At 40.2% G+C, this 25,375-nt stretch overlaps 2 protein-coding genes and 3 non-coding genes across 9 annotated transcripts in view; all 5 read left to right on the top strand.

Annotated features, from left to right (window-relative positions):
- The first annotated feature begins 1,698 nt into the window (after positions 1-1,698).
- On the top strand, positions 1,699-6,921 carry rbmx (RNA binding motif protein X-linked). Of its 3 annotated transcripts, none has more exons than XM_060885427.1 (10): positions 1,699-1,812; positions 2,646-2,769; positions 3,159-3,265; positions 3,455-3,623; positions 3,825-3,923; positions 4,011-4,128; positions 4,202-4,336; positions 4,420-4,511; positions 5,002-6,687; positions 6,766-6,921. In XM_060885427.1, exons 2-9 carry the CDS (start codon positions 2,661-2,663, stop codon positions 5,292-5,294), a joined length of 1,122 nt encoding a protein of 373 aa, XP_060741410.1. In that variant the 5' UTR covers positions 1,699-1,812; positions 2,646-2,660; the 3' UTR covers positions 5,295-6,687; positions 6,766-6,921. The 3 variants fall into 3 exon arrangements, with proteins under 3 accessions (XP_060741410.1, XP_060741411.1, XP_060741409.1); XM_060885428.1 differs by having other exon boundaries at positions 3,810-3,923; positions 6,583-6,687; XM_060885426.1 differs by having other exon boundaries at positions 3,810-3,923.
- On the top strand, positions 2,992-3,067 carry LOC132856444 (small nucleolar RNA SNORD61). The gene has a single exon (XR_009649429.1). It is a non-coding gene; the product is annotated as a small nucleolar RNA SNORD61 (small nucleolar RNA).
- On the top strand, positions 3,294-3,368 carry LOC132856442 (small nucleolar RNA SNORD61). Its single transcript, XR_009649427.1, has one exon. It is a non-coding gene; the product is annotated as a small nucleolar RNA SNORD61 (small nucleolar RNA).
- Positions 3,680-3,752, top strand: LOC132856443 (small nucleolar RNA SNORD61). Its single transcript, XR_009649428.1, has one exon. It is a non-coding gene; the product is annotated as a small nucleolar RNA SNORD61 (small nucleolar RNA).
- A 203-nt stretch (positions 6,922-7,124) lies between the features above and the next one.
- Positions 7,125-25,375, top strand: part of arhgef6 (Rac/Cdc42 guanine nucleotide exchange factor (GEF) 6) — a 34,337-nt gene continuing 16,086 nt past the window's right edge. For 2 of the 3 annotated variants that reach the window (XM_060885424.1, XM_060885423.1), the window contains exons 1-9: positions 7,125-7,381; positions 8,362-8,445; positions 11,020-11,104; positions 16,099-16,211; positions 16,317-16,521; positions 19,248-19,318; positions 19,427-19,521; positions 22,863-22,958; positions 25,091-25,213. In XM_060885424.1, the coding sequence (XP_060741407.1) occupies positions 7,217-7,381; positions 8,362-8,445; positions 11,020-11,104; positions 16,099-16,211; positions 16,317-16,521; positions 19,248-19,318; positions 19,427-19,521; positions 22,863-22,958; positions 25,091-25,213 (1,037 nt within the window). In that variant the 5' untranslated portion in view covers positions 7,125-7,216. Of the gene's footprint in view, positions 7,382-8,361; positions 8,446-11,019; positions 11,105-13,149; positions 13,289-16,098; positions 16,212-16,316; positions 16,522-19,247; positions 19,319-19,426; positions 19,522-22,862; positions 22,959-25,090; positions 25,214-25,375 lie in introns of those variants that run through there. The other variant, XM_060885425.1, reaches the window with a different exon arrangement.

The following is a 25,375-nucleotide window of genomic DNA, read 5'->3' as shown; positions in this document are numbered from 1 at the left end:
AATCCATCAAAGAAAAAAACTGTACTCCAGTTTGTATGAAGTAAATGCTTCCTATACTTGTGACATTTTTTTGTGGCATACCTTGCACCTAATATAAGCAGAAAGGAAACTTTCTACTCATAGCTGGTGAATGGAGGCTTCGAAAATGGTACCTGGGAATGTTTAAAGCTAACCATGGGACAGGCATCCTAAAGCAAACGGCAGATAGTCTTGACAGTCAAGGTGCCAAGTAGCCTGTCAGTGGTTCCCTCCTACAGTATATGAACATCTGCCCTTGCTCCGTTAAACAACTTTGAGTGTGAAAGTGATAAACTAAATCACAAGTCCTAACATGCAGTGTGGTTTAGATTGATTATCCGGAGAAGTGGTATTGTCTGCAGTGTGTGCAAATGTGCTCTGTGATGGGTTGGCACTCCATCCAGGGTGTCCCCCATCCTGTGCCTTGAGCCCTGGGGATAGTCTCCAGGTTCCAAGCAACACTGTGTAAAATAAGTGGTACAGAATGTGGATGGATGGATTGTCTCATGAATACTGATCAAATATCTGTCTGTTAACAGTGTGTTCATTTAATGTTATCTAATATTTAGTTTTTAATTCAGTTAATGTTCTGACTGATTTGTTTTGCCTTTTAAATAACTACAATGCTTTTTCTGATATCCTTCAGGGTATAATTTATATACTCAGGGTATATTTTTGTATATTTCAGTTTTGCCAAACATCTCTTAAAACTACCAAATTATCCTTAAGACACTCACTCACTCATTTTCTACCGTTTATCCGAACTACCTCGGGTCACGGGGAGCCTGTGCCTCTCTCAGGCGTCATCGGGCATCAAGGCAGGATACACCCTTTACGGAGTGCCAACCCATCGCAGGGCACACACACACACACACTCATTCACTCACGCAATCACACACTACGGACAATTTTCCAGAGATGCCAATCAACCTACCATGCATGTCTTTGGACCGGGGGAGGAAACCAGAGTACCCGGAGGAAACCCCCGAGGCACGGGGAGAACACGCAAACTCCACACACGCAAGGCGGAGGCGGGAATCGAACCCCCAACCCTGGAGGTGTGAGGCAAACGTGCTAACCACTAACCACTAAGCCCCATCCTTAAGACAAACAAAAACAAAACAACAGTCTTTAGTGTCTTTAGTGATTGTGCTGAGATTTTCCTGCACAGAAAATACATAAAATTCCTTTAAAAGAATCACTGTATATCTGGCGGACTAAATAAAATAACCCTTAAATATGTTTCACTTCGATTGTAGCATTTAATCAGAGTGAGAAGTGGCATACAATCTATGCATAGAAAACGTGTTTTCCATTTTATAGACTGAAACCAATAGCTGTTTTATTAAGAAAGCATTCTGTTTTTGTACATTTACAGCATTTAGCAGACACACTTATCCATTTTTTTATTTCAATGAATACAATTGAGTAATTGAGGGTTAAGGGCCTTGCTCAGGGGCCTTGCTCAGGGGCCCAGCAGTGGCAGCTTGGTGGACCTGGGATTTGTAATTTTTGTTGATGTCAAATGTTCTCAATTATAGATTGACTCATATTGTTAAGATTTTTAAATAATAATGATACTAAAAATGTGGGCCTCGTTAAAGTTTATCCCGTTCGATTCTATTAAATCATGATAAACAGTTTGCAGGAGTGCAATCAGTATTTCATGCGAGACTACTCGTCGAACAGAGCGCATGCGCTACAATTTACATTACCATGGGTGGGACGTCTGAATGATTAAAGGCAGCGTGAGGTCTTTTTTAGCTTCCCCTGTTGAGTGTCCGACGTTGTCAGGTGAGTGCTCTTAAATGACCGTCGTTTGTTAGCCTGGCGAGGTTTAATCTAACTTATTAAGACGAGAACCAAATATTAGTTAAGAATTGTTAACAAATTGCACTGTTAAACAAGTAAGATATGTCCAATAGCGCATTAGCACGCTGCGTCCCCACAAACCTGCTAGCGTGGCTAAGCACTAGGAGCAGCAGCATAAATTCACAAACGTTGTTTTATTAACGTTCACATGTAACAGATATAACGGCATAACCGCTCATAACGGTTATAGTTTGGGAGCAAATCGAGTATCGTAGCCATAATGTCCATGGGGTGTAAAGAGAGAGCGAAATCGCCAGCAGCATCCGCCATTTTGAGAATCACGTTAGCCAAACAAGTTAGCTTTAACGTTTAAATATATCTATCTCTATCGTGCTGATTAAACTAAACCGCGTGCTTTGTTGCCGTTTTGCGTTTAGTTTCGAGTTGGCGCTAATATTAGATAGTGTATTCAGGGTATTTAGATATAATTACTTGCTGTGAGAGTAGTATTTTAACCAAAGCTAACATGTATAACGAGTTATAGATGCAGCTGGTGCACGAGCTGGATTCACTGAACAGCAAGATAAAGCGTTAAAATTAACTTTATAGAACGATAATTTTAATACTTTTACTGTGTCATACCTTGTTTTATGCAGCACTACTTATTTAAATAACGTTTTGAATTGTGTGCAATGTTCCTATTTTTTGTTTTATTTACAAGTTCTCACTGTATCCCAACATTCTAAGGGTTGTGAATTATAACTAGTCCTTCATTCAGTAAACACTTTTTTATAATGAAGTCTTTTCTCTCTAAGTCCATACAGTTGACTATGGCGGAGGCAGACAGGCCTGGAAAGCTTTTCATCGGTGGCTTGAACACTGAAACTACAGAGAAAGCTCTTGAAAGCTATTTCAGCAAATTCGGCCGGATATCTGAAGGTAATTATTGAAATTAAGAATAAATAAGGTGTCTAACATTGCTGTCATGTTGATCTCGAGTTTGTGTGTTGTGTTTAACTGTGAATTACAGAGATTAATATATGCTAATGGTACAAAATAAAATTTTGGAATTGTCCGTTAGAAATGGACATGGTGGGGCTTGCTATTGAGTGAACTTTTGTACTTTGGCATCATAGTTGTTGTCCAGTGGGTGCCTTGCGAGCTGTGATGAACAATTTTGGAATTGAGTCACAAAATGAAAATAATTGCATCAATACCTCTGAGAAGTTCTGAGCTTGCATACATGCTTTTGTTTCCATTTTAAAATTTAAATGGTTTGCACTTTTGAACAATTTTTGTTTTTTTGCATTTTCTCCTCCACTTAATAGTTCTGTTGATGAAGGATCGTGAGACCAATAAGTCCAGAGGGTTTGCTTTTGTGACTTATGAGAATCCTGGTGATGCAAAAGATGCCGTGAGGGAAATGAATGGAAAGGTAAGATCACGTTAAGCTGTGGTAGTAAGCTGTGATGATGCTTTATGGTAATGATCAGTTTGAACTGATTTAGGACAACTGTCCTCTAAGAAGTACTGAGCTTACTTAAGAACATTCTAGACAAAATAAATGTATATAAATACTGGTTTTAGCCTATAAATCTTTAAAGTAAACCCTTGCTTTTCCAAGGCCCTGGATGGTAAACCCATCAAAGTAGAGCAGGCCACAAAGCCTCAGTTTGAGTCGTCTGGCCGTCGAGGCCCCCCATCATCAGTGCATCCACGCAGTCGTGGTTCTCCTCGAGGGCAACGTGGGTCCAGAGGGGGTCCCAGTGGAATGCGGGGCCCACCAAGCAGAGGTATTAAACAAAAGATTAAAGGCCTTTCCTTTATTTTTGCAGTTCTTAATTTATGGGCTATGATGACTTGTGTTTCATTTGATCCATTGGAATTGATTTTTCACTTGTTCTCTAAGAAGTACTGAGCCTAATTGTGTATCTAATTTGTCTGTTTTGTAAAGTGTTGTGATAACCTAGAGATTGTAGAACCTTTCTTTAAAGGGATGTCATCCAGAGGACCCCCACCAAAAAGAGGACCACCCATGCGCAATGGAGGGCCACCACCAAAGCGATCAGCACCTTCTGGGCCAATGGGCAGACGTAAGTGATTTTTAAATAAATTTTATTTTATGTTTTTGATTTGTTACACCTGGTTTTCAATTTGTATCCTTTAATTTTGTTTTACAGCACCGATGTCTAGAGATCGGGATCCTTATGGTCCTCCTCCTCCTCGCAGAGATTCTCTTATGTCAAGAAGGGATGATTACCCATCCCCACGTGATGATCACTACAGTGTTAAAGACAGGTGAGGCACATAAATGAAGTCTTATTAAACAACTTTATGTATCTTGGTGTACCTCACAATCCATGATGTATAGCTATTCTAGTCGGGACTACATGAGCTCAAGGGACAACCGGGACTATGGGCCTCCACCACGTGATTATTCATATCGTGATTATGCATCCCAGTCGAGTTCCAGGGATGATTATGGTTCAATGTCTCGAAGCTACAGGTATAAAATGTTTCTTTTCCACTTGTACATTTTGTGAGACATTGAGCCTCTTGGGTGACTTTTGTTTTCATTTCTTCTTGTAGTGATCGTGACAGTTACGGTGGAGGTCGTGAACCTAGAGGCTATATGGAGCGAACAACTGGAGGCTCCTACAGAGAACCCTATGATGGTTACGGTAAGATTCCAAACTTGTGTTTTAGAAAAGAGCTTAAGGATGTACTCGAACAGCGTCCTGGGACAAGACGGCCTCATGTCAATCCATGTAGTCAAGGGTACCTCCAAAGCTGCCTTTCGACTAAAGTCGTACAATTTCAGAATCGCTCAACAAGAAATCCCTCATAAGATTTTTCCTCCTCCTTTGAGCCTTTCCAAGAGTCCAGTCTAAATCAAACAAGATGCAAAGTGATCAAACAACAATCTACAATCTTGACCTTTTCCCTAAAGGATACAAGTTGAACCAATATGTTAACTTCGTTTAATTCTTAAATCCAGAGCGCCAGAGTCATTCGCATTTAAATCATGGAACACTTGAGTGTGCTTATGGCCCTGATCTATAAATCATTCATACCAGCCATGAGGAATATTTTTAGGACATTGGGCACTTGACAACTTGCACAAAAAATGTCTGTGAATTTTGCCAATTACATGACCCGTTGACCCTGCAGGTAACTCACGCAGTGCCCCACCCTCAAGGGGCCCCCCTCCATCCTACGGTGGGAGTGGTGGAGGCAGTCGCTATGACGACTATGGCAGCAGTTCCAGGGATGGCTATGGCAGTCGCGACAGTTACACCAGCGGTCGGAGTGAGTCGTACTCTGCTAGCCGTGCCGAGCGCCCGGCCAGGCAAGACCTTGAGAGAGGCTACCCTCCTCGCCAATACAGCAGCTCAAGCCGAGGCGCACCTCGGGGTCGTGGAGCTAATCGAGCAGATAGAGGAATGAACCGAAGTCGGTACTGAGATGGACTTTGATGGAAAAGGGTTAGGTCACATTGTGAGACAACGGAGAGGCTACAATTTTAACTTCTAGATAAACTTTAAGCTTCGGTTTCATTCTGTACACAACCTTTTTGAGTTTTTTTATTTTTTTTTTATTTTTTTTTCCCCCCCCTGAGTGTTAGTTTGTTTCTTTTCCCCTGACCGTGTCTCGTTTAATAGTACTGTTGCCAATTTAAGTGAAGTGTTTAGTTTTGTGCCCTAGTGATGTTAAAACCCTGCAATGCCCAAGAGTATTGTTTTTCATTTATCAATAAAAGTTTTTATCAAAACATTCATGCCCCACTCCTGTTCCAAGAGGACCCACATAAATGGTGAAAATTGTCATCTCCCAGCCTCATTCACGGTGAGGCAAAGCTTAAACTTGATCCGTTTTAGATTATGTGGAGAATCTTGTTGACTTTTCAGTCTGTTGAGAACGAGACCAATGTCTTTGCCAAATTCTTTATCAGTATAGTTTTCCTCAGTGCAAATGGATTCCTCATCACAAAGCCTAAACACTGACGGCTTACAACGACCATTCCAAAGACAACCAATATGCAGGAAACAATTCAACACCAGATTAAACCTGACATCAGCTGGTAAGCAAAGCAAAACCTTTTGTCTCTGGTCTAAGTGAACTTGACTCAATGCTTTGAGTGGTATCTCAACTATAGGTTAGTTAGCACACCATCTATACCTCTTCTGGCATTACAGACGATAACCTGCAATCTAACACTGTACAATTATTTCATGCTTGTACAACCTGACTCAAAAACAAAGTCTGCAACCAAAGGAATCTTTTGTAAAAAAAACAAAAAACAAAACAAAACAAAAAAAAAAAACAGTGGATCATTTGAATTTAAAGGCCCATAGTCTCAGGAATGAATGGGGAAACATGGATTTCCAACTCTACAACACCACAGTGCAAGTGACAAATGGCATTATAAGGATATTAAGATGAAGCTTCCTAACCTTGGACTATTTCTACAATGTAGTAAGTCCCCCTAATATCAAATCATATCCATACCATTGTCAGTGGAACCTTATTTAAGCTGTTGCTTTAGTTTTTACACAAAAGCCAAAGCCGTTCACAAGCATGCCCATTCTAACAAAGGACACGCCTGGAAAAGACACTTCTAAAATTCAGCCTGGAAAATAACTGGAAGCCAGTGAAATTGGATCCTTTTTAATTCAATGTTTGCTCTCATGTACCCATTTTTAATAGATATTTGGCTACAGCAGTATGTTAATTAGATGTTTCTTGTTGCAGGATGAACACAACAGCCAGCTCAACATGACCTGAGCTTGTAGTTCTTCAGTGCTGATGGCTGCTTGGTTGTAGCTATATATACTCGGCGTGTACAGTGATCAGCAGGTATACCTACTTCCTTTGACACGTTTAAACATTAAGAACTGTTTCCAGTTTCTCATTTCCCTTTCTTCTGTCTTTCAGATCCAGATTGAGTGAGTGTGCGCATGGTTAAGTGAGTGAGACGTTTAGATAGAACCGAGTCTAAGCTTGCAAAGTGATGCAATTTTGTGTTGGATGCCTTTGTGTTGTAAGGGGTTACATTTCTTCTTTTGAAATAAACATTTGCTCTATTTTGAAGCTGTCTCTGTTCATTATTTGTAGGACCATACTGTTTGAATTGTATTGTGTTGCTTAGTACTGGTCTATTAATTATGTTGAAACAGTAAGCAGCACTTCTACCGACTCTGAATATATTAAGAAAGAAGGTCTAGTCAGTGTTGGCGGGATGCACGTTATCCTCTTGTTGAAGAGTCAGGGCTGATGCTGTGCTGCTGGTTTTGAACGCTGTTCCGCAAAGCAGAAGTGTTGCGGATGTGGGCAGCAGCAGTGCGCAGCGGCCTGTGTGCTGCAGCAGTGTGGCTCGATATCAGCCATGAACCCGGAGGAACAAACTGTCACCTGGCTCATTTCATTAGGAGTCCTCAATTCGCCTAAAAAGAACATCGCGGATCCAGAGGGATTTCTCAAAGCGTCACTTCGAGATGGATCCGTCTTGTGTAAGCTTATGGAGCGACTCGTCCCGGGATCTATTACAAAGGTAACGGGATTCCGGTGTATAAATAACACTGATCTAAAGTGACTGTACTGTGCTTTATGGTTACTTTTAAACTGGAAGCTTAAATAAAGTGAATAGGATGGTATAAAGGGACGACGACGCTTTCCATCATACCGCATGGATAAGTACGTGCTGTGTTCTAGGATAGAAATAACACGTAAAAAGGCTTCCGTACTAAATCCCTTATTTACTGATAAAATGATCTAAAAACGCCCTGTTTAATTGCGATGTAAACTCCGACTTCCTGTCTCAGGACCAAATGTTCCGCATTCTCTAACGTCTTCTGTATCGTGTTACACTATAACAAAGCTGGTCCTTTCTACCAGCCGCTATACTGTACTATGCTAGCTGTGTGTGTTTGTGTGTATATATAATATAACATTATATACCCAACAATTTAGTCTGTGGTTTCATTTCCGTAACCGCTGCATTCAAACAAGCTATTAAACTGCTTGTATAAGCCAAAACAATCAAATCCAGACACATTTATCGTGTATGAATAGATGTAAATAGAAATAAATATTTTAGCTTAGCTTTCTGTTTGGGTTTCAGAACTAGTTAATGTGCTGAACGTAAAAATATGAGCCCTTTACACCGTACTACAGCCGATAAAGGCCTGCTGTGTTAGCTTCCGTTTAGCATGTTGCTAAGCATATTAGCTCAAAGCGGTGCGCAGGACAGAATATATAACGTAGCGATAGTGTTCTGCACCGAAGCCCAGCTTTAATGTGTCCGTACTTGTCGCTAGAGCCTGAGCAGATCGTCACTTCCTCCACAAAGCTTGGTGTGACGAGGAAACAGAGCTGTGAGCGTTAAATACAAGAGCAAACACGACAGAACCAGTGCACTAACTCAACAAATACGGGACAAAACATAATAGGCTCGTGTTTCTCGTCCGGTTGCAGGAGATCGTGTACACATCGGGACATTTGTGGTGTTCATTAATTGATTGCTTTTTGCAGTATTGTCCGGATCCTAAAAGTGAAGCCGACTGCCTTGGCAACATTCGGGAGTTTTTGAAAGGATGTGTTTCCTTAAAGGTTGAGGTAAGCTGTCATTATACATTATTATTATTATTATTATTAATGCATCAGTCTCCTTAACTCAACCCAGGACATATGCATAGAAGTGGACTGTATATTATGGAGATATATTAATAATCAGAGATCAATATTAAGTCTGCATGAGAGAACTATTTTCTAAGAAAGTGCTCTTAGTGATTGAACTAGTGGAGAAGAACATTGTGTATAACCGACATGTTGCTCTGTTTAGATAAACTAATAAACAAAATCACATATGCATGGACAGATATTGTTGATTTAATGTCTAGCTGGAGAGCCAGTAATATAAGAACTCTTCTTTGCAGGTCGGAGACATTTGTAGATGAATAAAATACACACATTTTGAGACAGAATGGTTTCAGATTTCATTGCACTAATAGGAACTTTTTAGGAATCTGTATCCTGTATCACTGTTTATTCTGTTGGCTTGTTGAGCCGGTTACAGCATAATTATCAATTTGTTACTGTTTTTCGCAGCTTTTTCTGCTAAAATGAGTTCATGGTATAGTTTTTTTTTTTTGTTACTTTATTTTATGAATATAGAAACTTGCGCAACAGTTTGGATGCTGCGTTGGGAAGAGAAGCCATCAGGGGACTTATAATTATTGAAATAATAATAAAAAAGCAGTACTGAATTGTGAAGAGCAGCTGCTGCTGTTTTTTCATTCAATTCGAAGGGCTATTTCCAGTTTGTAGGTGCAACATGTCCAGGCAGCACTGTCACCTGGAAGGTGAGGTTGGACTAGCAGTGACACGTCAGGATTTTTCAAGGTGTTTTGGTTGTATCTGTGCTTTAAAAGTAAAAAATATATATATATATTTGCAACTTCTCTTCCAAGACTCGATTTTGCTCGTCCATTCGATCGTGTGTCATTAGTTCGTTTTTTAAAACACGTCCGCAATTTAAAACTAGTTCAAAAATGAAGTAAGAAAATTCACCGTATTAGCATTGTTAAAAAAAAAAAAAAAAAAAAAAAACACTTTCAGGATGTGATGCTACAATTCAGATGGACAACATGTTTCAAAGCAGAACATATGAGACCTGAGAAGAAGGTCATCACTTACAGAAGATGTAAACCATGTGACTGGATAAAGAAGCCACTTACCCAACTTTCACTTCTGCTTTTAGCGGACACACTTTAACACACACATGCTCTAAATTTTCGAATCCATTTTTAAGCTATTTGCTTTGTGTTCAGACTGCATGTGTGTGTTTATGGTTTGTGTGTAAATGTAAGTGATGTGTGTTTGAATGAATGAATGGTGCCGGATATTTTTCACTTTTTTGTTTGTCTTTTAACTTTTGCACATTTGCCTCACACCTTCAGGGTTGGGGGTTTGATTCCTGCCTCTGCCCTGTGTTTAATTGTTCTCCCTGTGCTTTGTAGGTTTCCTCCATGTACCCTTCTTAAGCCCAAATACATGTGTTGCATGCATCTCTAAATTGTTATGTGTGTGTGTGTGAGAGAGAGAGAGAGAGGGAGAGCGAGAGAGAGTGACCCTGTGTCGAATAAGTGATAGAAAATAAATGGAAGGATGTTGTTACTTTGAGGACATATAAATAAACTCTTGGAAACTTTGTAAATCAATTTGTTATAATGATGGTAACATAGCAGAATGTAATAGCAGATCTAAGTGTTTAATTTACCAGTAGGAAGATCCACCTTTTTGTCTACTGTCTGATGGTAAGCTCATACTCCCCAGCTTCTGATGAATGGATAATAGGAGAACACACGCAGGAATACATCTAAAAACATAACAAAGGACACTTCAGTTAGCAGTCTTAAAGATAACATCTCTAAAATGTAGGAAAGGGGGGAATTTGGCCAAGACAGTCATCTTCATAGCTGGAGGGATGGAAACTATAAATGTAATTTGCCCATGAAGAAAGTCATGCATTTGTTTTCAGCTATTCTAGATCATTGATTTTAATTTAAGCATGCACTAAACACTTAAAACGCTTCAAATAATTCACATTTTTTCATTTTATCATTAGGCTTTATCATGAATAGAGACACAGGCAAGTTAAAAGTGGTTTGAATTTTGATCATAATTATAAAAAAGATATCATTTTGGTTATAAACACACAACTGGGAACTATCGTGATAGTTGAGTGTGAAATATATAAAGTCTCTGTTCATGTCATGTGAAAGCTGTTCAAACAGTAAGTTGCCTCACAGAGCACAATAACCTTCTTTAATTCTTCATATTATCCTGTGCAAAACTGTTAAAGGGGGTTTTAACAGATAAGAAGACTAGTACAGATCGTTGTACCATGTAAACCCTGTATTTATGATGTTTTATTTAAAATGTGAAACCTAACCTGTTGGAAGAAAACGGATAGCAGACTGTGAGTAGTGAAGGGTAGAGAGCGAATGACCAACGTGGAGACCATTTTGGAGATCATTATATGTTCCTCAGTGGTGTTTGAACTTTATACTGATCTTTTTCTGACTGTTTACACCGAAGCCTTTTTTTTTCAGCAGTGTATTTGTATTCTGGTTCCTGTTTCACTTGGTGGTTCTCACTTTATCTGTTATCTTCTTTTTCTTTTTCTAGGGGTTTGAACCTGAAAGCTTATATACTGGTGAGAATTTTAGCAAGATTCTGTCTACGCTGTCAGCAGTAAACGTCGCCACTCAAGGTATTTATCAGGCAGCGAACATGACATATCTTACACTACATAATGATGTTCTACTTCATGATATCAGTGTGAAATGGGTGCATGTGTACAAGGTGGGTGTACAACCCTGCACAAGTTTTGGCATTAAATAAGCCTTGTGTTTATTTTTTTTCCTCAGAAAATTGAACACTAAAGGTCTCTCATAAACCAGTAAGAGTAGGTCTTTCACAGATGCTGCAAAACTGGCACTGAAAAATCCTTGGCTTTTACTTAGTACCATCAGCTACATCTTTCTGCATGAACATCAATAATAATAGTTTTTGACAGATTATACAGATTTGGTTTTTAGTCATGCTGTGCCCCGCTATGTTAACTCACTAAATCAGTAGTTGTGTCCCAAATCACATACTTACGCACAAGATGACAGTGTTTTGTAGTATGTTGTGTAAATAGTGTGTTCACAATGACAATTTCAGGTAGCTGTTGATGCACATATTCAACCGGAAAAATGAAGTGTGGAATATTGGACACTTAAAAACACGCACAAAGTTGCGTACTTAGCGGAAAGGGGCGGAGCTACCAGGTGCTGATGATGGATGAGGGCGAAAAATTTTTTTCAAAATGGCTGACAACACTTTTATGGACTGATTTTACACGTCTTTTTTTTATTAGCCCACTTTGTATAGTATATTGTTTAACATTTTAAAAATTCACTGTACACTGTGCTATAGCTAGTGATGTCACATTACGTGCGTTTGACATCATTTGCCATTAACTTGGATTTGGCTTATACTTCCGGTTAGTAAAATGACCCTTAGTATTCCATTTGACATGATCCTACCCTTCTAGAATAGAGTACATAGTGCATAGTGTATAGTAGGTCATTTGGGACACAGCTTGTGTTTGCATTGCTCATGGCTAGACTATTAATACATTTCCTACAGTTCACATCCATTACCCAAAATAACTGCATTGGCTCAGCTCTCTCATCATTTTTAATATATAATTTGTCTAATTGCCTTTGAAGCAAATTACCAAAATGATTTTGTATGATATTTTCAGAAGGTATGAATCATCTGTGGTGGGTCAGTGGTTAGGGTGTGATCCACTACCAGAGGGTGCATGGAATATGAAATTAACTAGTTCTGTAATGCAGGGTTGTAGGATTTAAGGATAATGAACTTGAACTCTGAATGTTCAAGAGGTTCTTGTTTCCTGTGCATCACGACAGTGATTTTTGCACAAGTTTACTGGAAATCAAATAACAATGCTTAGAGTACATCTTAAAAAAGTACAAAGTACCTCACATATTTTTCCTTATTTTGTTTAGAATTTTAGACTTGTCCTGCTTTTCCGCTTTAACGTTAGAGCGCTTTCTTGCATCACCACTGTTCCCGAAGTCCCCCACAACATTCCAGCCACATTTAAATTCGACCTTTGACTCAGCTTTTCCCAATTTCTCCATATGATCAGTATCAGATCTACAGTCATGGATTTAGTCTTGGGGAGTTGTTCCTTTTGGATTTAGTTCCAGTTACTTTGCCACACAGCTTCATATTTTGTACTGATGTTCTCTGGAAGATTGTGGAATTCACAGTTAATCCAATAATATCATGTTGCTTAAGCCTTGACAAATCAAATAAAGCATAAGGATAAAGTGAAAATACATTTTCTGCTTGCAATGGTGTGCTGTTAAGACCTAAGGGATGTGTGGAGAGGTATAGCCACATATATAAGGCTCTAAAGTATAGAAAGATCTTTAATACAGACATCTGAAAAGTGGAGCCTAATCCTAACACATTCTATCACTTTCATCAGAAGACTTTGGCCAAAATATTGTTTCTAGACATACAACAATAAAAGGCAGAGAAAGGTTGTGAGTCTAGAGTACAGAAATGTATTGAAATCTTATTCATGGTTGAATTTCCAGTCTCTATAAGATTATGGTCAAAAAGCATGTGGAGGCTTTATCAGCTGCTGTGTTTGTTGAGCACCCCATATGTGTGTGTTTATTCCCTCTTTTTTGTTCTAACATTCTTCCACTCTTCTGGGAAGGCTTTTGACTAGTGTTTGGAGTGTGGCTGTGGGGATTTGTGCTCATTCAGCCTGAAGAGCAGTAATGAGGTCAGGCACTGATGTTGGACGAGAAGACCTGGCACCGAGTCAGTGCTCCAATTCATCCTAAAGTTGTTCAGTGGCATTGAGGTCAGGGCACTGTTTAGGACACTCAAGATTTTACACACCATCATTGACAAACCCTGTCTTTATAAGTCTTGCTTTGTGCACAGGGACATCCTGCTGGAGCCTCTTATTTGCAGTAACGCTACAGCTTACACAGGAATTCTAGACAATTGTGTACTTTCGTTCTTTGTGGCAAGTTTGGAGATGGCCTACATATTGGCATGATGGTCACACATCATCCACACACATTTTGGTCATATATTGTAGATTATATTGACAGCAGCGAGCTGGTTTTTCTTCTGAAAATTCACATACCATAGAGTGGTATCCAGGGATTCCCAGGGGTCATTGACTCATAGACGGGGTATGCAATTTTTTTCCCACCAGTTGAGCAGCAGCAAACTGTCCTAGCCGAACATTAACTGCATTTTCTGGTATAATATGCAGACTGCACTCAGCATTACACTTTTATTTTCTCTGATATTATCCAGTGCTGTATACACAGTACAATATAATGTACTTTATATGGCTTAATTGTGTTAGATAATGACTATATAATTATGTAAAGCATCTTTGAGTATCTTGAAAAGCAGTCTGTGAATAAAATGTATTATTATTATTATTATTAACTTGTAAGGCTAGAGAGGTGAAAATTAAAGCCTCATTGAGATCTCTAAATCTCAACAGCAATGTTGATGTGTAGAATGTGTAGAAATGTGAAATAGAATCTAATGTCAATTTAAATAAAAATGTGTTCTCTAAAGAGACTAAATTAAGAGTCCAAATCTTATTGTTCTTATAAATTAAATATATGATTACACTTAAATGAGTAAAGATAGTGTTAAAGTTTTCTGTGGATCTTGTTATACTTGGTTAAATAGGTCCCAGGCGGTAAAAATGGGAAAACCCCTGTAAGTGTGAATGGGGTCTCACACTGAAGTAGCAGCAGCTCCCTGTTTCTGTTCTGGCCAGCACACAGTTGTTTATTGAGCAGTCTGTTTGAGCAACTGACTGCATCTGCATAAGCACATGGATTCTGTGCCCTGTTTGCTCACAGCCTGAGTGTGTTACACAAGTGTCTCTCTCTCTCTCTCTCTCTCTCTCTCTCTCTCTTTCTCTCCCTCTCTCTCTCAATCCCTTTGTCTCTCTCTCTTTCTCTCTCTCTCTCTCTCTCTCTCTCTCTCTCTCTCTCTCTCTGTCTCTGTCTCTGTCTCTCTCTCTCTCTCTCTCTCTCTCTCTCTCTCTGTCTCTCTCTCTCTCTCTCTCTCTCTTTTTCTCTGCCTCTCTCTCTCTCTCTCTCTCTCTCTCTCTCTCTCTCTCTCTCTCTCTCTCTCTCTCTCTCTCTCTCTCTCTCTCTTTTTCTCTGCCTGTCTCTCTCTCTCTCTCTCTCTCTCTCTCTCTCTCTCTCTCTCTCTTTCTCTCTCTCTCTCTCTCATAGCTCTTTATGCATGAAGGCTTTCCATGCTGTAGCTCAAGCTTGATAAATATAAATGACTTCATGCACACACCAAATGAAGGTTAACAGAAGGATGGAACAGAATGGAGGAGAGTAAATTTGTCTGTTGTATACTGGCACACGGACGTGGCCCTTTGTTCTGTACAGTTAAGAGAAAATGTGAAATGCGTGTTTGTTTTAATCAGGTTTACAGCCTTATGTCAGTTTTTTTTAATTGTTTTATTTCAGTTTCTGGCGGTTGAGAAACGGTACCTCATCACACAAAACCACACACAGCTCTGTGCTGGAGGTGTTGAGAAGCCTATTTTACTCTGATTGTGTAGTCAAAGCAGGAGAGCAGCACTGTGTGAAACAGAGGTAATCTGGAGGCATGATGGCTCCTGCAGAGCAGCATTCTGTTCAAAATATAAAACATAACACTCACTGTGTACACGACAAGTGTATTGGACAGGGCACTGCTTTTATATGTTATCAGCATGCAGTCCAGATTGAAGCTTTCAGGGCTGAAAGCATGAAAGCAGGACTGTGACTTCTGATCTGCAGGGTGTTTTTGGAGGTGTGTAAATGTTTGATTACAGTCTGTCAGATCTATCGGTCTTGTAGATCCATTACTGCTACATAAAGGTTGTGGACAAACAGAGAGCTGGAAATGAGAGTTGTGGAAAGCGTGGTGTGAATACAGCTCAGTGAGGAGACTGTCTGAATATATAGGGCTTCACAGACCTGAAGTATAAGTGGAAATGGCTACAAAGCATTTTTGTACTTCTCAGATGTCACGTCAAGCTTCACGAAAGACATGAAAAGACTGTATTGTAAACTAAATAAAACGGATTTGTAGCATGTCTATTGAAATGAACTGGAGATAATTTTGTTTATTAAATTAATAAATTACATTTATTATACATTTATTTATTATTATTAAATTAATAAATTATTAGTTATTAAATAATAATAATAATAATAATAATAACAACAATAATAAAAGCAAAAGAGCATTTTTTTATTCAGAAAATGACAATTGTTGCATTCTTCACATTTAAAGACATGCTGGCTGTTTCGTCACAAAAACATCACTGATCTATGTAATTATCTAAGTATTTAATAAAAATACATGCTCAGTAGCCATTAGAATTAAAAGTAAGTGTCATTCTTTTTTTAAGAGCCCTGAAAATAATTCTTCTAGCAAAAAATAATAAATGAAAAGTATTCTGAATCCTCTTCACAGTTAGAATAGAAATGTGTTTTACTATTCAGTTACAGACTCTATATATGTCTGTCTGTTTTTCTCTCTCTCTCTCTCCTGTCCCTCCCCTTCTCTCTCTCTCGTTCTTTCTCTCTCCTTCATTCCTTCTCTTTCTTTCCCTTTTCCTCTTGCTAGATCGTGATACTGAGAGGCCATGTCCGCAGTCCAGCTCCTCCGCTCCTAATTTGTCAAGCTCGTCATCATCCATCTCAAAGTCCAGATCCTTGCGGAGACAATCAAAAGCAGTGGTAAGACCTTGGACCAGAGTAAGAGATCCTGGCTCATGGAGTTAAAGGTCTCGGTAATAGCCTACATGCCTAAACATATAACAATCTGTGTGCCTTTGGATGCAGGAGATGTCAGAAAATGGAGCCGGCGGCCAGCTGGTGGTGAAGGCACGCTTTAACTTCAAGCAGAACAACGAAGACGAGCTGTCGTTCAACAAGGGCGAGCTGATCCATGTAACCCGGCAGGAAGAGGGAGGGTGGTGGGAGGGAACGCTCAATGGCAAGACTGGATGGTTCCCCAGCAACTATGTCCGAGAGGTCAAACCATGTGGTGAGTAACCCAGTCCAGTATGCGAGGTCATGGTCAGTCCTTCGTTTCAAACTTGTACCCACAATCCTTCCTGGTCAGTAATTCAAACCAAGGTCATGTTCAATCAGTTGACATTACATCATCCTCGTATTAAGGGACTGTGTATCTCTTATACAGCTCTCTGAAAAAGGTCAGAGGGTTGTTTATGCTTGTTTAATTATTTTAGTGCGTTTTATTAAATATTGCACAATATGTGTTTGAGGCAAAGGACATGGATGTGGAACTCTGATATAGAAAGAGAAGGCAAAGTTAGCTTTAGCTAATAATATAATCAGCCTCAGTAACTAAGTAGAATTAAGCAGCTGATTAAATTAGCTTAATTAGACTTATTTGGATTAGCAGATAACCACTCTGTACAATTGTGGTGAGCAGAAAAGCATCTCAGAATGCACAACACGACACATTGAGGTAGAAGGCCACGTCAGGTTCCACTTTAGACACCCAAGAACAGAAGGCTGAGGCTGCAATGGGCACAGAGTCACTAAATCAGGACAGTTGACTGGAAAACATGGTCTTGATTTCTGCTGAGGTTCAAATACGGTAGGTCAGAATTTTGTGCCAAATGCATGAATCCATAGACCCAAACTTTTTTGTGTGAACAGTCTAGGCTGGAGGAAGTGGTGTGATGGTGTTGGGAAAGTTCTTCACTTTGGCCACTCATCATATCAATGCAGCCATTTTACCATCTTTTAATAGCTACTTCTAACATGATAACGCACCATTTCACAAAGCAAAAATCGTCTCAAACTATAATCATTAATATGACATGAGTTCAGTCTCCTTTAGTTGGCTGCTACAGTCACCAGATCAGAACCCAGTAGATTCATTTCAATTCGGTTTATTTGTATAGTGCATTTATCACTTAGAGGCTTTTTACACCTGGTCACTTTATGCGTTTTCTGTGATCGGATAGCTAAACGATCGTAAAAAGACCAGGTGTAAATGCCCTCCGAAACGTTTTCGAGACGGATATAAATCCGATTGTTCAAACCACTTCAGGAGGTGGTCTGGGACGCATTTCAGATGAAACTGGACAGGTGTAAATGAATGTGGTTGTTCAAGCCATATACGTCAGCGCTATACTCCTCCCAAACGGAAGTACGTCACTCGCAGGTTGTCTTTCACCCAGATGTCTCGTTGGGTCTTAAAATGCACTGCTGCCCAGCTAAAATGCAGCAAACAGTAAATGCTGTTTTTTATAGCATAACCGTCGTAACAAGTTTTTTCATATTCTTTTTAATTGCATTCTGAAAACCGCATACACCAAAGCGTGTTCCATTCCAATTACTCTGGAAATGAGGTAAAATATATTTGCATTTTTTTGGACAGAAGTAGAAAGATCGGATTGATATCCGATTCGCCAAGACGCATTTATGTGGCCTAATGTAAATGGAACAGTTTTAACAAATCAGATAGCTATCGGATCAGAGAAAACACATGAAGTGACCAGCTGTAAAAAGGCCCTTAGACATTATCTCAAAGCAGCTTTACAGAATCATAGAAACCCGAATACAAATTGTAAAGTTTAAAACTAAATTACTATATATCTCTAACATCTATCCACTAATGAGCAAGCCTGTGGTGATGGTGGCAAGGAACAACTCCCTCAGATGATATGAGGAAGAAACCTTGAGAGGAACCATCCTCATTTGGGTGACACTGGACAGTAAATAATGTAATTAATGTCAATTCTACAACAGTTTATAGTCGAGTAGATCACCTCTAACTATTGATGTCAAAGAATATCAAAATATCAACATGGATCAGAATGTTAAAGGAGCGTTTCCAACATCATGTGGAATCCATGCCATGAAGGAGTGAGACAGTTTTGAGAGCAAAGGCAGACCCTACTCAGTATTTAATAGTGTTGCTCATGAAATGTTTTGCATATGATTGCATAAGACCATTATATACATTTGTAGACGCAATCATTTTGAGGCTTAAAGCAAAAATCTTTAAGCAGATATTTTTCCTTCTCTCCTGAAATAACTGTTAGTATTAAGTAAAATGATGGCAAGAGATTAAAACTCTTGCTGAAAATAAAAACTAATTTAAGAAATCCACGTATTAATCGGGGTCGTAACCTTTTAATAGATCACGCTAGATAAATTCCACTATAGATATTTTTACTTGCCAAATCATTTATTTGCAGTGTGTGTCTAGATTGTGTGTACAGACAATTTTAGCTATTTGTTCTGCAGGACTTCAGTAACTCCGAAGCACGTCAGTATCATATTTCATCCTACTGAGCGCTTTACAACTTTTTTCTTTCAAGAAACATCGAAAAGCAACACTCTGGTTTCACTTTGCTAGCAAATCTTGGTAATTTTTCACACTTTCTGCAACAAGTGCTGTACAACACGAAGCTAGTTCTACTAGTTCTTTTAAACAAGACTTGTACCATTATCTGTATGACAAGTTTGCAGAATGCTTGCAGAGTATTGTAGCGACAGAAAACTGATGGATATAAATATAAGAATGCTTTGACTCTATCTGCTGTAATTAATCAGTGCCTCTAGGATTTTGTGAGCACTGAAATAAACTCAAAATCAAGCGACTTCATGATATTTGGATCTGCAGCCACAGCAGTCACAAAAAACTCAGCAAGGGACTGATTAACATAATTGCTGTGAATTACGGTGCTGTTTATTCATAATAACATCGGCTGAATTTGTTGTATTGTGTAGAAAAACCAATCTCCCCCAAAGCAGTGAAAGGATTCGACGTTCCACAGCTGACCAAAAACTACTACAATGTGGTGAGTTCCTGCAATGGATAGAATTCGGATAATAAGGTCAAACCAAAGGTGTTACAGGCTTCTGGGGAAAGACCACATGCTCGTGACATTGTTGTGGTTTTGTCTTAGGTGGTACAAGACATCCTGGAGCATGAGCGTGAGTTTGTGAAAGAGCTCCAGGCCGTTCTCACCGCCTATCTGCGACCTCTACAGGGCAGCGACAAGTAAGCAAGAATTTACCAAGAAATCACACCATTTTAATATGTAACTTTAATTTGGTTAACAATTTAAGGTTATTTTAAAAAACGCTACATGTTTAACTGGACCTGTGTCTTTTGAGTCATTGTCAAGATATGTAATAATTTCTAATGGACTGTGCATCTTGCATTTCTTTAATCGCAGAGAATTGCTATGTGGTTATTTTAGTATAGAATTATTTTAGAATTATTAAATAAAATTATTTTTTAAAATAATAGAACTGACTTTAAATATCCAACTGAATAACAAACAGCAAGTTGGTTAAAGCAGCAAACTAAAAGTAAGAGTGTGATCTGTTTCTGTCACAAAATGATGACTAATAACAAACTTTGACTGGTAAATAAACCAGAAGGAAATTAGTGTTCACGGAACATCCTGGAAACAGAATTTGTCAACAGCATGTACACTTTTAATCTATGCTTTTATAAAATAAGATGCTTTAGAAGTCACTCGAATGCACTTTGTCTCATCAGTTAAAATGTTGTCTGTTAATGCAAAAAAAAAAAAAAAAAATGCAGCTTGTTACAAGACAAGACTTTTGGGATGAGTGGGTACTTCATATTTCAAAACCAGGAGAATCAATGTTAAAGTGAAATGACAGAGATATGATTACATCTTTGTTAATGTTACATATGTAAAAAAAAGTGTAGCAGAATTATTAGATGAATTATTATTATATTATATAATATGAATTGTAAACATTTCTGTTGTTTTTAGCTGGGAGCAATTTTTTTTCCCTCTTTTAACCCGCTTTAGCGATTACACTTTGGTTTACGTAGGTGAATTCACTTTCTAAATTGAAAATGCATGTTTAAAATAATGATTAATTAGTATACAATCATCATAATGCATAACATAATTAAATATATATTTGAGAATCATATGGTCAAACAAAGAAAGACAGGGAGGAACATAAGGAAAAAAAGCAAAACAATGGAGAGTAAATAAGTATTTTATTAAAGTTCCCACCAGAAAATGAAAATGTAAAAACACAAAATGTTTTTTTTTTTTTAAATGTCAGCAAATGTACTAGACTACTATACAGATAGAAATGTAACAGAACAAGGGCATGTGTATAAACCCTGCAGCTGTGCTGTTATGAAAATGAATCAAGACCTTTTGACCAATCAGTTTTGAGGATTTCATAATACTGCACTATAAAACCTATTATCGTCATATTCTTGTATTTAATCTGTTTAACGTTTTTAGCATTTCTTAGTCAGTAAAAAACTGTGTCTGTGTGTGCGTCTCTGTGTCTGTGTGTGCGTCTCTGTGTCTGTGTGTGCGTCTCAGTGTCTGTGTGTGCGTCTCTGTGTCTGTGTGTGCGTCTCAGTGTCTGTGTGTGCGTCTCAGTGTCTGTGTGTGCGTCTCTGTGTCTGTGTGTGCGTCTCTGTGTCTGTGTGTGCGTCTCTGTGTCTGTGTGTGCGTCTCTGTGTCTGTGTGTGCGTCTCTGTGTCTGTGTGTGCGTCTCTGTGTCTGTGTGTGCGTCTCTGTGTCTGTGTGTGCGTCTCTGTGTCTGTGTGTGCGTCTCTGTGTCTGTGTGTGCGTCTCTGTGTCTGTGTGGGCGTCTCTGTGTCTGTGTGCGCGTCTCTGTGTCTGTGTGCGCGTCTCTGTGTCTGTGTGCGCGTCTCTGTGTCTGTGTGCGCGTCTCTGTGTCTGTGTGCGCGTCTCTGTGTCTGTGTGCGCGTCTCTGTGTGCGCGTCTCTGTGTGCGCGTCTCTGTGTGCGCGTCTCTGTGTGCGCGTCTCTGTGTGCGCGTCTCTGTGTGCGCGTCTCTGTGTGCGCGTCTCTGTGTGCGCGTCTCTGTGTGCGCGTCTCTGTGTGCGCGTCTCTGTGTCTGTGTGCGCGTCTCTGTGTCTGTGTGTGCGTCTCTGTGTGTGTCTGTGTGTGTCTGTGTGCGTCTCCGTCTCCGTGTGTGTGTCCGTGTGTGTGTCCGTGTGTGTGTCTGTGTGTGTGTCTGTGTGTGTGTCCGTGTGTGTGTCTGTGTGTGTGTCCGTGTGTGTGTCCGTGTGTGTGTCCGTGTGTGTGTCCGTGTGTGTGTCCGTGTCCGTGTCCGTGTCCGTGTCCGTGTGTGTGTCCGTGTCCGTGTGTGTGTCCGTGTCCGTGTGTGTGTCCGTGTCCGTGTGTGTGTCCGTGTCCGAGTGTGTGTCCGTGTCCGCGCGTGTGTCCGTGTCCGCGCGTGTGTCCGTGTCCGCGCGTGTGTCCGTGTCCGCGTGTGTGTCCGTGTCCGCGTGTGTCCGTGTCCGTGTGTGTGTCCGTGTCCGTGTCCGTCCGTGTCCATGTGTGTCTGTTTCCGTGTGTGTGTGTCTGTTTCCGTGTCCGTGTCCGTATCCGTGTCTGTGTCCGTGTATGTGTCCGTGTCCGTGTGTGTGTCCGTGTCCGTGTGTGTGTCTGTTTCCATGTCCGTGTCCGTGTGTGTGTCCGTGTGTGTGTGTGTGTCCGTGTCCGTGTGTGTGTCCGTGTCCGTGTGTGTGTCCGTGTGTGTGTCCGTGTCCGTGTGTGTGTGTCTGTTTCCGTGTCCGTGTCCGTGTGTGTGTGTCCGTGTCCGTGTCCGTGTGTGTGTCCGTGTCCGTGTGTGTGTCCGTGTCCGTGTCCGTGTCCGTGTCCGTGTGTGTGTCCGTGTGTGTGTCCGTGTGTGTGTCCGTGTGTGTCCGTGTCCGTGTGTGTGTCCGTGTCCGTGTGTGTGTCCGTGTCCGTGTGTGTGTCCGTGTCCGTGTGTGTGTCCGTGTCCGTGTGTGTGTCCGTGTCCGTGTGTGTGTCCGTGTCCGTGTGTGTGTCCGTGTCCGTGTGTGTGTCCGTGTCCGTGTGTGTGTGTCTGTTTCCGTGTCCGTGTCCGTGTGTGTGTCCGTGTCCGTGTCCGTGTGTGTGTCCGTGTCCGTGTGTGTGTCCGTGTGTGTGTCCGTGTCCGTGTCCGTGTGTGTGTCCGTGTCCGTGTGTGTGTCCGTTTCCGTGTGTGTGTCTGTTTCCGTGTCCGTGTGTGTGTCTGTTTCCGTGTCCGTGTGTGTCTGTTTCCGTGTCCGTGTGTGTCTGTTTCCGTGTCCGTGTCCGTGTGTGTGTCTGTTTCCGTGTCCGTGTGTGTGTCTGTTTCCGTGTCCGTGTCCGTGTGTGTCTGTTTCCGTGTCCGTGTGTGTCTGTTTCCGTGTCCGTGTGTGTCTGTTTCCGTGTCCGTGTCCGTGTGTGTGTCCATGTCCGTGTGTGTGTCCATGTCCGTGTGTGTGTCCATGTCCGTGTGTGTGTCCATGTCCGTGTGTGTGTCCATGTCCGTGTGTGTGTCTGTGTGTAACTGTGTGTGTGTGTTCATTCTTCAGGGTTTCCAGTGCTGAGAGCAGCAGTTTATGTGGGAACTTGGAGGAAATACTTACTTTCCAGCAGGGACTCTGTGCGGCTTTAGAGGAATGCAGCAAGTGAGTTTCGACATAAAAGTTAATTGTTGATAATGATGTACTGCCGTACTCAAACCACATTGTATGTACGGTTGGAGCAGCTGTCTGTATTGATTAAAATTAGGATATTATCTATATTTAATGTAATCAGGCAATAATGGTCTCGGTAGATGGAGGATGCAATGTCTCTAGAAGAATGTGAATCATATCAAGTCATGTCAAGAAGCTTTTATTGGTCATTTCAACCATATAGAGATGGTATATAGTAAAATAAATCTACATTTCTCCAGGATCATGAGGCTATAAAACACAGAACTAACTACACTACATAGATCAACATTTTACGTTTACAGCATTTGGCAGACACCCTTATACAGAGCCACTTATATTTTATACAACTGAGCAATTGAGGGCTGAGGGCCTTGCTCAAGGGCCCAGAGGTGGCGGCGTGTTGGACCTGGGATATTGAGATCACAGCATTATAATCAGTAATCCAACACCTTAACCATCTTAACCACTTGGCTACCACTTTCTTCCAGTACTGATCTACAAGCTACTACCTAAAGTGCGTGTGCGCAACCAGCGCAAGGCGGGACAGTACAATAATACAATAAAAAGCAACTGACTAGTACACAATTGTTTTAAAGAAGTGGGTTGTTCAATATAGTAAAATACGCACACACTATGAATTAACATTTGACAAGTTTGACTTGCTATGTATAAGATTTGCCTTTAACAACATAAACCTAAAGAAATATCTTCAAAATACAGATTTAATGTATGATAGGCTAAATGTGAGTAAGCTAGCAAGTAGTAGACACCTTTAGTTTGGCCAAACCTTTAGCCATTTAGTCATAATCATCTGTCACACTCACATTAATAATATGATGCAAAGAGATGTGGCGTTAAAACTAAGCATTAACATTTCATGTTTTACCGAAATTCTCATTAAGCAGTTAACTTTGGCTGTTAGCCAGCTAAAGATTGGCAGCAACTAATATTAGCCTAGCATTCCTAGCTAGAAAGTGATTTAAAATATATATGCTGAGTTTCTACAACCTACAGTCTGTTTAAAATCACTGTTGAAAGCCAGCTTCTTGTGTACAATATAAAAAGTTTTCTTTTTCTCGCCATCTTCTGAAAGCATGTGGGAGTCGTAGACACTTCGCATTCAGCCTAATTTACATACAGAAGTTTGTGATTTTTTTTTTTTCAGAAGCTTAATATTTACTTTAAAGTCACAATCTTTGCATTTCGAATGAGGCAAAAGGCAAATCAAATTTGGACAAAAAGACAGTTAATTATTAAATGCAGCACAGAAAAATCATTTCATTTGATATACAGTACATTATCTACATATACAAAATGAATATGAAACTAGATGATTGGGATTAGTACAGTGATGTGTTACCCACAGCATGCAAGCAGGTTATTAGAAACTGTCTCGCACACATTTCTCTCTTTCCTGCAAATCAAAGTGTCACATTCTCTTGTGTAGTTTTCTGTAGAAATGGCTTTGTCTAGTCTGAAAGGTTTCAAAGTGTTTGCTGTTTTTTTGGGGGGGGTTTTTGCCTGTTTTTATATTTTTTTACCTCAGTTTTTTTTTCTTCTTTTCATTGATTTGTCCTTATCCCTGCCCATTATAGGGGTTGCATAGGCTAGTGATTCACTACAATGGAGTCGCTGGTGGGATGAGAGATTTTGGGATGCAAGCCTTTTAGTTTGTGTCTGTCTGTCTGTACTGTCTATTTGTATGTCTATCTGTCTACTCTTGTTAAATATGTGACTGAAATATGGAAACAGAAGTCTTAATATCCTGCACTGTTATATATTTTTAATGGCACATGTAAAAGTACAACAGCTTGACGGACAGAATGAGAACCTTTTCCTCTGTACCAGGATATCATTATTTAATGCAGAATCTCATCTTGCATACAGAGAACCAGCATTAGTTTTCCGCTGTATTAGACATGTATTAGACACCAGCTCTGGCACCTTGTCAGGAGTAAAGTGCCAAGACATCTTAGATTAGTGGGTGTTGGAGAGAGCAAACAGTTTGGAAATCCGAATGGTACTAAGCAACAGCAAATATTGAAAACCTGTACAGGGATACTAAAATCTAATTATCTTACTCCCATGTGCGTCTGTCTCAGGATGCCTGAAGGCCAGCAGCGCCTCGGTGGCTGTTACATGAACATGATGTGCCAGATCCGAATGCTGTACCTGTCTTATTGCTCCAGCCATCCATCCGCAGTGGCTGTACTCACTGACCACAGGTTAGTCCTAGCCATGTGGACTAGAGTCATTTGGTCACAGGGATACAGTGGAAATGTTTAAAAAGGGAAACTGACTGGTGATTTAACTTCACCAGCCTCGATCATTTCCTGCAGAATGGGTTTAGCGTATACTAATATGAAGGATTTCTATCATTAGGAATG

The sequence above is a fragment of the Tachysurus vachellii genome, chromosome 13 (assembly GCF_030014155.1).
Source record: "Tachysurus vachellii isolate PV-2020 chromosome 13, HZAU_Pvac_v1, whole genome shotgun sequence".
NCBI lineage: Eukaryota > Metazoa > Chordata > Actinopteri > Siluriformes > Bagridae > Tachysurus > Tachysurus vachellii.
Note: the sequence above shows the minus strand (reverse complement) of the source record. Positions and strands in the feature narration are given on the sequence as shown.

Excerpts from the sequence above, each read along its gene's own strand:
- rbmx (XM_060885426.1), top strand. The coding sequence starts at position 2,661 with ATGGCGGAGGCAGACAGGCCTGGAAAGCTTTTCATCGGTGGCTTGAAC. Across the intron at positions 2,770-3,158 it reads ATTCGGCCGGATATCTGAAG|TTCTGTTGATGAAGGATCGT; the intron begins GTAATTATTGAA and ends TCCACTTAATAG. Across the intron at positions 3,924-4,010 it reads TTCTGGGCCAATGGGCAGAC|CACCGATGTCTAGAGATCGG; the intron begins GTAAGTGATTTT and ends TTTGTTTTACAG.